This window comes from Scardinius erythrophthalmus, assembly GCF_964197995.2.
Source record: "Scardinius erythrophthalmus genome assembly, chromosome: 15".
Taxonomy (NCBI): Eukaryota; Metazoa; Chordata; class Actinopteri; order Cypriniformes; family Leuciscidae; genus Scardinius; species Scardinius erythrophthalmus.
The window spans coordinates 10403027-10416523 of NC_138235.1; the positions used below are offsets into that span (position 1 = coordinate 10403027).

The 13497-nt window shown below is 40.4% G+C and overlaps 1 protein-coding gene across 1 annotated transcript in view; it reads right to left on the reverse strand.

Moving 5' to 3' along the window:
* plcg1 (phospholipase C, gamma 1) overlaps window positions 1-13497 on the reverse strand; it is a 73821-nt gene that overhangs the window by 35598 nt on the left and 24726 nt on the right. Inside the window, exons 8-11 of the mRNA XM_081386493.1 lie at window positions 13181-13203; window positions 11771-11840; window positions 11479-11580; window positions 10690-10808 (exon numbers count right to left, since the gene is read on the reverse strand). Coding sequence (XP_081242619.1) covers window positions 10690-10808; window positions 11479-11580; window positions 11771-11840; window positions 13181-13203 — 314 coding nt within the window. The remainder of the gene's footprint in view (window positions 1-10689; window positions 10809-11478; window positions 11581-11770; window positions 11841-13180; window positions 13204-13497) is intronic.

Sequence of the window (13497 nt, forward strand, 5' to 3'; positions counted from 1 at the left end):
TACCTAATGTTGCCTACGGACGGTAACAGTACAGTAGTAACTTTTTACAGTCTATGAGTAGAACAGCTTTCTCAAGCAGTTTGTGATGCATTTTGGAAACAGGAGATGAGCCCCTGGTCTAATGCGCCACCTGGCTTGAGAAACCCGTTCTCAAATACTTACTTTTATAGTCATTATTTGGGTAGCACACATATTCTGAATGCCTTCGGCAGAATTCAAATGAGCCATTTTAATCTAGATTAATCTAGATTAATTTCGAAATTAATCTAGATTAATCTAGATTAAAAAAAATAATCTATGCCCACCTCTAATACACTGCTCAAAAAAATAAAGGGAACACTTGTTAATCAGAGAATAGCATCAAGTCAGTTAAACTCCTGGGATATTGATCTGGTCAGTTAAGTAACAGAGGGGGTTGGTAATCAGTTTCAGCTGCTTTAGTGTTAATGAAATTAACAGCAGGTGCACTAGATGGCCAACAGTAAGACAACCCCCAAAACAGGAATGGTTTTACAGGTGGAGGCCACTGACATTTTTTCCCTACTCATCTTTTCGGAGTGTTTTTCACCAGTTTTGCATTTGGCTAGGGTCAGTGTCACTACTGGTAGCATGAGGCGATACCTGGACTCTACAGAGGTTGCGCAGGCAGTCCAGCTCCTTCAGGATGGCTCATCAATACGTGCCATTGCCAGAAGGTTTGCTGTGTCTCCCAGCACAGTCTCAAGAGCATGGAGGAGATTCCAGGAAGACAAACAGCTACTCTAGGAGAGCTGGACAGGGCCGTAGAAGGTCCTTAACCCATCAGCAGGACCGGTATCTGCTCTTTTGTGCGAGGAGGAACATGATGAACACTGCCAGAGCCCTACTAAATGACCTCCAGCAGGCCACTGGTGTGAATGTCTCTGACCAAACAATCAGAAACAAACTTCATGAGGGTGGCCTGAGGGCCCGACGTCCTCTAGTGGGCCCTGTGCTCACTGCCCAGCACCAGAGAGCTCGATTGGCATTTCCCATTGAACACCAGAATCGGCAGGTCCGCCACTGGTGCCCTGTGGTTTTCACAAATGAGAGCAGGTTCACCCTGAGCACGTGACAGACAGGAAGGGTCTGGAGAAGCCGTGGAGAATGTTATGCTGCCTGTAACATCGTTCAGCATGACCGGTTTGGTGGTGGGTCAGTGATGGTCTGGGGAGGCATATCCATGGAGGGACGCACAGACCTCTGCAGGCTAGACAATTGCACCCTGACTGCCATTAGGTATCGGGATGAAATCCTTGGATCCATTGTCAGACCCTATGCTGGTGCAGTGGGTCCTGGGTTCCTCCTGGTGCACAACAATGCCCGGCCTCATGTGGCGAGAGCATGCAGGCAGTTCCTGGAGGATGAAGGAATGATACCATTGAAGGGCCACCACGCTCACCTGACCTACATCCAATAGAACACCTCTGGGACATTGTGTTTCGGTCCATCTGACATCACCTGGTTGCACCTCAGACTGTCCAGGAGCTCAGTGATGCGCTGGTCCAGATCTGGGAGGAAATACCCCAGGACACCATCCATCATCTCATTAGGAGCATGCCCAAACGTTGTTAGGCATGCATACAAGCACGTGGGGGCCATACAAACTACTGAGTGCCATTTTGAGTTGCTGCAATGAAATTTCAGCAAAATTGACCAGCCTGCTGCATCATTTTTTCACTTAGATTTTCGGGGTGTTTTTGAATTCAGTCCTCTGTAGGTTGAACATTTTCATTTCCATCAAACGATGTGGCATCCTTTCGTTCATAACACATTACCCAGTCCATATTAGTATAGATATCCAGCATGATATTTTTCCCCATTGAGATCTGATGTGTTTTCAAAGTGTTCCTTTATTTTTTTTGAGCAGTATATATATATATATATATATATATATATATATATATATATATATATATATATATATATAATATCGAAATATATTACAATATATTGAATCGTGGCCCATGTATCGTGATACATATCGTATCACCAGATTCTTGCCAATACACAACCCTAATATAAAGCTTACAAAGACAAAATAAACCCAGCGTGTGTGTTCTCATGTGAGTGCGGACGTGAGGGCAAATAGTTTTTCAGTCCAGCATGTTGATGCCAAGTTTGAATCAGTCTCACAGATAAGGCAGATAAAGTCTGTGAGCAGCTTCGTGAAGACCATGTCTGTTTTAAATCCTCAAAGGTGAGCCATCCAATCCAAAAAATGTCAAGCTCCACAATGAGACCAATAAAAAAAATCCACCAACATATTTCAGTCCCAAAATCTAGTCCACTCAAAAATCTCAGGGTTTGATATGTACGTGCAAACAATCGCGGCCCCATGACGCTCTGTTTGCTCTCCATATACTACAATCCTACAATCTATAGGATGACGTGTCGTTGCGCTATGCGAGGTCACCCTCTGAATCTCGTAAGATTTGTTACAGAGTTAAAGACCTATACACGTAAAAACAACATCCCGTGAAGACATTATAATGACTACCAATACATAGGTCAATCACAATATAAATAATCTACCCCTTATGAGGCTTTGCTACATAGACCCCGCCCCCAGCTGACGGCATCAGAGGAGACTGGCCGTACTAGCATTTAAGATTATCAACATTTATATTGTCTGTTCTTGGAGGGATGCCCCACTGAATGGTGTTATTTATTGGCACCAATTTCTTTATTATCTCAGCTGGACCCTCCCATTTAACAGAGTACTTGTTTGCAGCGGATGAAAGAGGATGAGTCTTCACCCAGACGACATCACCTGGCTGAAACTGCGTATCTTGCCTCTGGGAAATGTAGTATCTTGCTTGTCTGTTCTTTTGGACCTCGATTCTCCTCTTGATTTCCTCTGCCATGATCTTCTGTCGTTCAAAGAGATCATAAGCGGGTTGGTTAGGTGAGGGGGATCTATGATTCAGTCTTTCTAGTGGTCCCTGGAGCTGTCTGCCAATCATCAACTCAGCTGGCGTTGTTTCCTGATAAGCAGAGTTAATAGCAAGAGGGAACTCAACAAGCCATTGATCCCATAACTGATGGTACTGTCCCACATATGAAGCGATCATGGTCTTTAAAGTTCGGTTTATGCGTTCAGTAAGATTGGTTTGTGGATGATAACTGGTGGTTAAATTTGGATACTTCCCCATGTCTTACTGAGATCTGACATCAGACTTGATGTAAATTGGGCACCCCGGTCGGACACAAGGTATTTTGGCACCCTCCAGCGGGTAAATATTTCAACCCTCAATATCCGAACTATTTTTGGAGCTTTACTATCTCGAAGGGGAAATAATTCTACCCATTTCGAGTAATAATCCAGGATGACAAGGAGGTAAGGGTTTTATTTTTTGCTACTTGGGAAATGTCCCATCAAGTCCACACCCAGCATTTGTCCAGGCTCTGTTACTTCAGTGGTTTGAAGAAGACCACTGGGTTCAGTATAGTCATGTTTGTATTGTTGACAGTTATTACATCCCTTCACATGCTGCCATACATCCTTGCGCACCGTTGGCCACAATTACACTTCCAACAGCCTCAGCAACGTTTTCAGTTGACCCATGTGTCCGCCCAGAGGGTTATCGTGAAAGTAATTAAGAAATCCAGGAATTAATGTCTGAGGCTTGTTCCCATTATTCTTCACCAGCACTTTACCGTATAAAACCCCTTGGAGAACTTTGAATAATTTGTGGGTCTTTTACCTTTCTCGTTTTTGTTTCAGACTGCAGACGAGTAATGGTTTCATCTTGTTGTTGGGCGTGAGCTATTTCATCCATGGTGAGTGGTATGTCAGAAGGATGTTTTGGTGTTGTTATTGCTAAACACTGTGCTTCCTCTCCACTCACCAGTTCAAGTGATCTGGACAATGCATCAGAGCCTAGGTTAAGACATCCTTTCCTATGATGAACATGAAACTCAAACTGCTGCAAGCGTAGGGTCCAACGGGTCAGGCATGAGCTGGTCTTGGGACAGTTAAAGGCCCAAGCTAGTGCAGCATGGTCTGTATAGACGTCAAACCTCCTACCTTCCAGGTGGTGTCTCCACTTGTCCACTGCCCAGACAACTGCCAAGCATTCCTTTTCAGAAGTGGAGTAGTTGATCTCTGCTCCTCGCAGAGTTTGTGACGCATAAGAAATCACCTTTTCTGCATTAGAGGTTAGCTGACTGAGGCCCACATCGCTTGCGTCAGTGTGTACTAGAAATGGCTTTGTGAGATCAGGTTGTGTCAGTACAGGGTGGATTCTGGAGAGATTGCTTAATGTATCGAAGCTGGCCTGGCATTCAGGGGTCCAGTCCCATTTCACATCTTTTTTCTTTAGGTTGTTAAATTGAGCTGATATCTGCAAAGTAGGGAATGAATTGTAGCGTTTTAAAGTCAGTGAGAAGAGAATACCGAGCGACGGCTTCTGTCTTTCCTCTGTCAACCACCACTCCTTTTCCAGAGATGATATGTCCCAGGAATTTGAGTTGTCTTTTGAAGAAATGGCACTTCTTGTTGAGGGTAAGGTTGGCCTCCGTGAGTCTTTGGAGAATTATATTAAGATGACTGATGTGTTTTTCCAATGATTTGGAGTAAATTATTATGTCGTCTATGTACACGAAACAGAATTGTCGTCTCAGCTCTGCAAAAACCTTTTCCATGAGTCTCTAGAAATTGGCGGCTGCATTTCGGAGACCATAAGGCATAACCCGAAATTGAAATAGCCCTTTGGTTTTAATAAAAGCTGTTTTGGCTTTACTCTCTTCCTCCATCTCTAGCTGCCAATAGCCAGACCGCAGATCTAAGGTAGTAAACAAGGTTGTGCCTTCCAAGGACTCAAGGATGTTGTGAATGATTGGCATTGGATAAGCATCCGGTACTGATTTACTGTTTATTTTCCTGTAGTCCACACAGAACCGGTACAAACTATCAGTTTTTGGGACCAGGACGACAAGGGAGGCCCAAGGCTAAAAGGAGGGCTCAATGACATTGTCTTTGAGCATTTGGCCTACATGATCTTCAATTATATGTTTCTTGAAGGGAGGTACCCGATAGGCTCTGGATTTAATTGCCATTGTGTCAGATAACACAATTTTATGTTTCTCCATTGCAGTCCTTCCCAAGATACTGGAGGTTGTACGAGGCCAAGCTGCCATCAGCTTCTGCAGCTCCTCAGGTTTATCCGGTACTGGTGCATCTTCAGATATCAGTGGTTTGAATGGAGGTTCCCAGGAAGGAGGTAGGGCATAATGACGGTTTGTAGTGACAGTTTGGATGAGGGTTTCATCAGCAGCAATGTTAGAAGTCCTTAGAGCACTCTCATCTGGTAAGAAGGTACAATAATCATAACCTTCATCAGTTTTCAGGCCATATCTGTTTTGGCCAACCTCCAAGATAGCTTCTGCAGCTCTCAAAAAGTCTAGACCTGTTATCAAGGGGAAGGCCAGGCGAACGTCTTTCAGAATATACGGGTTCAATCGACATACCTGGTTATGCCACTTATAACAAATGCTCTTTTGATCAATCGCTTGGTGCACTTGTCCATCAGCCAACATGAAACGTTGTGGATGTCCAGCCGAGCACCACAACACATCTCCTCCTAATGATCTCCACAGACTCTCTTGCATCAAAGTAAATGTACTTCCTGTGTCAGCAACTGCCTTTATCTCTTTATTCTTTACCATTACAGGGATCAACAAGAGGGATGACACTGAGTGAGGTTGTGCTATGTTCAGTCCAGCCAGATGTTTTGAAGTACTATGTTCAGGTTGTTTCTTATCAGTCTTTTCTTTGCAGTTATAACTGTCAACCTTTTTCCAGTAGTCTTTAGCCCCCATGCAGTCCTTTTCCACCATTTACCAACTGTTCAATCGTCCTCACCGTGCCTCTGAGACATCCTGCATCCTGTTAATGTTATTCAGAGCACGACTCACTATTTCATCCTCCGAGATATCTGATTTCCACTTCAGACAAAGGGCTCGATAATCATAAGCAAAATCCCTCAAACGTTGTCCAGGTTGTTGGACCATCGATCTCAGCTTATCTTCCACCTCAGTGAGGTAATCCTCAGGTAGAAATGCTGTCCTGAACGCTTTTTTGAAGGATTGCCAATCGGAGACCTTTCTTTTCTCAGCTTTCCACCAGCTCAGAGCAGGACCACGCAACACTGTGCTCAGGGTCCCAATGAGCTCTAAACTAGGAAGCGGTCAGATTTCCAAGTAATTTTCACACTGATCAATGAAGGTGAGTACATCAGCAGTCTCACAAGACTCACCAAAGATGGGAAATTCCAGACGAATCAGTGGCTGAGCACAAAATGAAGAAACAGTAAGTTGCGTATCAACAGGTGAAACATCATACGTAACATCGATAGATTTTCTGGGAGGTTGTTTGACTCTAATGGCTGGAATAGGGGTTTTAGGAGCATCAACAGATGACAGGGAAGTAACTGGAGTATAAGGTTGGTGTCTGGAGAAAGAAGGTGTACTTGTAAATCGCAGCTTTTTTAATTGATCTTCCCACCTCTCGTCTCTCCTCAGAAAACAGTCAGCCACCACTCTTTCCAACTTCTCCAGAGATTTCTGGAAATGTTCATCCAACTCAAGATAGCCAAGGCAACACGAAAACATGCACTCTATTTAGTGCACTCTCCACAGATTGTTTGAAATCATGTTCCCTCCGCCTGTACTCTATTACCAAGAGCCAATAAATCCACCTTCATTTTGTCTAAATCTGCTTTCATCATTTGCATGTCATTAACATCACATTCATCTTTCTCTACATCATCAACTTCATCATCAAAATCAGAAATGTAAAGAGAACTCAACATGGAAGTTACTTCAGCGGTAGAGATTGTGTCTTGTAACAAATGGACCAACCGAGAAATCTATATTAGGTGTTACCCCAGCAGTATCCACCATAGGGCTGGGCGATATGGCTGAAAACTGTATCACGATATAAGTGTTTTATATCGGCCGATATCGATAATTATTGAATTTTTTTTATAACATATTTAAAATAAGGACCAGTTCAGGAGACAAATATATTACATTTAAAGATTTTTTTATTTTAAACTTAACCTACCTCTGATTATAATCCCATCAGTTATAAAGGCAGAAATGTCAACACGACCATGGAAAACTCAAAAGTCTAAAATCACAATGAACACTTAACAATTATCTCTTAACATTAAGGTGCAAAATTAAAGAATACGTAATAAATGCTTTATAAAGGGGTGGGCGATATGGCAAAAATATAATATTACGACTTCTTTCTATAAATTCTATAAATCTATTTCTTTCTATTTTCTATAAATTATACATTGATACTTAAAGCTATTAATAAAGTTATTAGTCAAGAGCAGTGAGTGATTTTCTCTTTACATTTTGTTGTTTTATTAACATTAAAGGGATAGTTCTCCTAAAAATCCTAATTTTCATAATTTACTCTCTCACGTTGTTTTAAACTCGAATAAGTTTCTTTCTTCTGTTGAAAATAAAAGTTATTTGGAAGAATGACCAACAGTTGATGTACCCCAGTGACTTCCATAGTATATTTTTCTCCTATGGAAGTCAATGGGGACCAGCTACTGTTTGGATACCCACATTCTTCAAAATATTAATATTAGAAAATATTAGAAGGCAATTAATACAGGTTTGGAACAACATTAGAGTGCGTAAATAATGAGATAATTTTTATTTTTTTGGGTTAACTATCCCTTTAGGGACAAGCGGCAGCGTGTTTACTATTACTACTGTCTCTTTAAGAGCTGCGCGCGACGCGTCTATTATACACGCATTTGTCAAGCAGATTTTCTCTCAATTTTCTCAAGTTTGCTTTCACTTTAGACATATCCGACTAGTTTATGTAAACCTTGTGTGTATATAACAGTATGAGCAAAATAAGACTCGAAAGATTACTTAGTATTCAGGCGCTGGTAGACAGGCTTTTAGTGCATGTGAGCTTCACATGTACGCGCTGAGAAACACATGCTAACAGCGCATCAGCACGCGAATAACAGAGAAACTGACGACGGTCTTGCATAATCTGCAGATGACATTGGTCTGACTACGGTCAGACTTCAAGTCAGACGAGCTGACTTTTCCTGTTTTATCTAGTTACTAGAGAGTGAGTGCCTTTGTTCATGCAATCAAACCTGCTTGCTGGTTTCTTCCGACGAAAAAAAAAATTATCGAACGTTTTATCGAACGCATTTTTTATTGATATTGATTACGTGTCTATCGCGATACATATCGTTATCGTTTTATCGCCCAGCCCTAATCCACCACTTTGTCAGCATTATCACTGGGAGTCGATGCAACTTGGTTGTTAATACAAGTAGCATCTTGAACAATTGACTTGTGTGTTACTCTCTATTCCCTCCATTATGGCAAATACACTGTATATCCATTAAAGTAAAACCATAGAACTTCCCCATATGTGCCACCACTATGTAACACTTCCCCTAGTATACTGGGAATTTTACATCAAGAAAAATAATAGATCTTTTTAAGGAAGTAAATAAAGGAGGCAAAATAGTTAAACAAGCACACACACAATTCGTTCAAGCACCAAAGTGTATATAACATTTATAAAGCTTACAAAGACAAAATAAACCCAGCGTGTGTGTTCTCATATGAGTGCGGACGTGAGGGCAAATAGTTTTTCAGTCCAGAATGTTGATGCCAAGTTTGAATCAGTCTCACAGATAAGGCAGATAAAGTCTGTGAGCAGCTTCGTGAAGACCGTGTCTGTTTTAAATCCTCAAAGGTGAGCCATCCAATCCAAAAAACACCAAGCTCCACAATGAGACCGATAAAAAAAAAAATCCACCAACATATTTCAGTCCCAAAATCTAGTCCACTCAAAAATCCCAGGGTTTGATATGTACGTGCAAACAATCGCCGTTGTCCCATGATGCTCTGTTCGCTCCACCACAATCTTCCTCTATAGGATGACGTGTCGTTGCGCTATGCGAGGTCACCCTCTGAATCTCGCAAGAGTTCGTTACAGAGTTAAAGACCTATACATGTAAAAACAACATCCCATGAAGACATTATAATGACTACCAATAGATAGGTCAATCACAATATAAATAATCTACCCCTTGCTACACCAGTGAAAATCATATCCAATGATTATCTACTTTTAATAGGTCAATGTAATGACAGATTAGCTAGAACAAATATATTGGCTAAAATCACTTTGAGTCATGTGCAAACCTCGCACCATAATGAAAGAGTTCAGAGCGCTAAGAGAAGAGATATTGTGTGTACAGTACACCTAATGTGGCGCATGTATTCAACATTTTACTGAGCCTTGTTCATCAGGGTTTTAAATTCTAGTTGCTGTGTGTGTGAATGAGTTTGATTCAGTCCTCTACTCCAGTGATCTCATCTAACAGACACCCATCAACGAGGACCACACCATCCAGAACCACCCAAAAACTCCAGAAAAATTGTCATTTTACACAAAACACAGACATTTATGATCAGATTATGCGTAATAGTAATACTTTCCCCATCCAACATTCTGGCTATTTAGAGGGTGATTGAATCTATATTCTAACCAACTGACTAAACCCTTACTCATCATCTTACATTTTTGCTCTTTAAGGGAGAATCATTTTATACACTAACTAACTAACTAGACACCCAACCCAACAATCCTCCATCATCCTCTAGCACAGGGTGTGTAATCCTGCTAATAGAGTCACGGGACACTGGCCATCCAGGAACAGGTCTGGACACCCCTGATCAAACCTTCTTTTCTTTGAGGGGGACTGATTTTATACACTTACTAACCAACTAACCAATCAACCAACCAACCAAACCTTCCCCCATCATCTAATATGTTGGTTCTTTGATGGAGAATCACACCACCCAACCAACCCTTTCTCCATCATCTAACATTTTGTTTCTAACAACTAACTAACCAGCTAACCAAACCTTCCCCGATCATCTAATTGTTAGTTGGGTAGTGTGATTCTCCATCAAAGAACAAAAAAAAAAATATGATGGGAGAAGGTTAGATTAGTTTGTTAGTTGTTAGAAACAAAATGTTAAGATGGTGAGAAAAGGGTTGGTTGGTTTGTTAGTTAGATAGTTGGGTAATGTGATTCTCCATCAAAGAACCAAAATAACTAACCAACCCTTTTCCCATCATCTAACATTTTTTTCCTAACTAACTAACTAACTAACTAACTAACTAACTAACTAACTAACTAACTAACTAACTAACTAACTAACTAACTAACTAACTAACTAACTAACTAACTAACTAACTAACTAACTAACTAACTAACTAACTAACTAACTAACTAACTAACTAACTAAGCCTCCTCCCCCGCCAATGGGCCACTGGCCCTCCAGGAGCAGGTCTGGACACCCCTGATCTAAGCGGGTGTTTGATCTAAGTAAACAACCAACTAACCCTTTCCCCATCATCTAACATTTTGGGGGATTATACACTAACAAACTAACTATCTATCTAACCAATGGATGAACTACAAAAAAAAAGGATGGATGTTATCTAGAGACCACTAATTACTAGATACCCCACAGAGAGAACTTTAATAAACATACAGCCTCTTAAAAGTGTCAGTTCAATCTGAACTGTTCAGTTGAATACTGAAAATGTGCTTCAGTGAGCAGCTCACAGGGAACAGCGGTCACGCCTCTACTCACGTGTTGTGGGACGAGGAGATCCAGTAGTGGGACAGGGGGTTGTTCATGTCCTCTGGCCGCACCTGATCGAGCTGCGAGTCCCAGATAGTGTTCTCTTTAGAGAACAGGTACGTGAGGAACTGAGAACCACAAAACACGTTACCGTCAGCATGCTGAAACTGAAGACAGCAGCGTGAGTTAGTCCTCAGCACTGCTGATGTACACAAACAACACTAAAACCACTCAACCGCTTTAGTGCTCCAATCTTCATGAAAGAGTACAAAATACAACAAGGGGGTTTTATCAGTAAAGGGAACATGAACCAGGAAATGCTCTTTCCTATTTTCTAAAGAAGCAGAATTAATTTTTTACTTTGTTGACATCTTTATGATTTGTGTGTAAAATAGCTACTCCAATTATTTACTAAAAATAAATGAGGAATGCGTGTCAAACATCAATGTTTTATAAACATTTCCTCTCAATATTAACTATATGCAATGAATATGAACATGTAAGAAAATAACTCTAAGTTTAATACAAATACCTAATTTAAATAGTTCTTGCAAATAATAGATTAGGAAATTCATAAGCAACTAATAAGTTAAGAAGAGGCGGATAAACATATCAAAGAAACAAATCTGTGGTGGCACGATACTGCAGTGAAGCAGGAAGTGGTGATGCGGGTAAAGCGGGGCGCTTGCAACGCTTGTTATGGGTTTGATTCCCTGGGAACGCACATGCTGAGTAAATGCACTAGTCACTTTGCATAAATGCGTTTGCCAGAAACATAAATGTCAATGTAAATGTCACCTCGTCTTGATGAAAGTACGGCTGCTCGATCTCTCGTAGAGGATCCTTCAGGTAGTGGAACATAAACTCCTGCACCTTGTTACTGTCTGTGGCCCAAAGCTCCTGAGGACACACACACACACACACACACATATATATATTTATATGGAACGGTTATTACCAAACATCTGAAGTACAGATTCTCTTCCCTCAACAACCCACTCTACTGTACAAACATATGCATCCAATTAATGTGTAATACAGTGACGGCTCGTTTGCTTTGAGCAATAAAGTGAAAAAATGCATATCTAACCTTCTGATGTTCAATTAGGAAGTTCTGGAAGTCCTCCAGTGAGATCTTCTGTTCTGGTCTCTCAATAAACCTGTCAGAAACACACAGATCAGTGTTACAGCCTCGTGTCTGGAAACCCAACAGATGTTCTAGGATGTCTGATAACAATTCAGATACATTATATAAACTATAATAAATTACCATTTACTAGTAGGTCTTTTTGTGCACAATTCAACTAACTAACTCTTTCCTCATCTTACATTCTGGCTATTTAGATTGATTTGTGATTACATTTATACTCTAACCAACCAACTAACCAACTAACTCTTTCTTTCTCCATCTTACATTTTGGCTGTTTAGACGGTGATTAAATTTATCCTCTAACCAACAAACTCTTTCCCCATCTTACATTTTGGCTCTTTGAGGAAGAATCATTTTATACACTAACTAACTAATATAACTAATCATAATATTGAACTAACTAGACACCCAACAATCCTCCATCATCCTAGCACAGGGTGTGTAATCCTGCTAATAGAGTCACGGGACACTGGCCATCCAGGAACAGGTCTGGACACCCCTGATCAAACCTTCTTTTCTTTGAGGGAGACTGATTTTATACACTTACTAACCAACTAACCAATCAACCAACCAAACCTTCCCCCATCATCTAATATGTTGGTTCTTTGATGGAGAATCACACCACCCAACCAACCCTTTCTCCATCATCTAACATTTTGTTTCTAACAACTAACTAACCAGCTAACCAAACCTTCCCCGATCATCTAATAGTTAGTTGGGTGGTGTGATTCTCCATCAAAGAACAAAACAATTAGATGACGGGAAAAGGTTTGGTTAGTTTGTTAGTTGTTAGAAACAAAATGTTAGATGATGAGAAAAGGGTTGGTTGGTTAGTTAGATAGTTGGGTAATGTGATTCTCCATTGAAGAACCAAAATAACTAACCAACCGACCCTTTTCCCATCATCTAACATTTTGTTACTAACTAACTAACTAACTAACTAACTAACTAACTAACTAACTAACTAACTAACTAACTAACTAACTAACTAACTAACTAACTAACTAACTCTTTCCCTATCATCTAAAATTTTTGCTCTTTGAGGGAGAATCAATTTAAATAGTACCCAACTCACTAATCAACCAACCAAACTATAATAAATGACCATTTATTAAAAGGTCTTATTGTGCACAATTAATAAGTTAGTAATAATAATATAACAGCCTAACACTTAAAATAGTTAGTTCAAATCCCAATAAATAAATTCTGCCCTATATTATTACTGAATATTCTGTTTTACTTGTAAATATATCTTAATATGAAAGTTAAATGTGTTGTAAATGATCATTTATGCCATTCTTAAATTCTTTAGCTTGAAAAAGAGAAAGACGGAGAGAAGTGAGTGAACACCTTTGCAGCAGTGGAATCTCCATCTGTAAAGAAACAGAAAAAAAATGCTTATTATGTGAATAATACAATTAATAACCGATCTTGTGAGTGTAGCTATTTCAGCTCCAGTACGGTAAAACACCGCGGTAAAAACATCTGCAGCTCTACACATACAGACCCATCAGACACTAATCATCCGAGGAGATAGCAAACATCTACTCAAGTGATTCAACCTACACACACACACATCCCTTTGAGTGCAAGGGTCATCAGTGCTGTGTGTGTGAGTGGACTAATGGCTTTCAGCCGATAGATCTTGTGGCTTTTTAAAAGGGCCA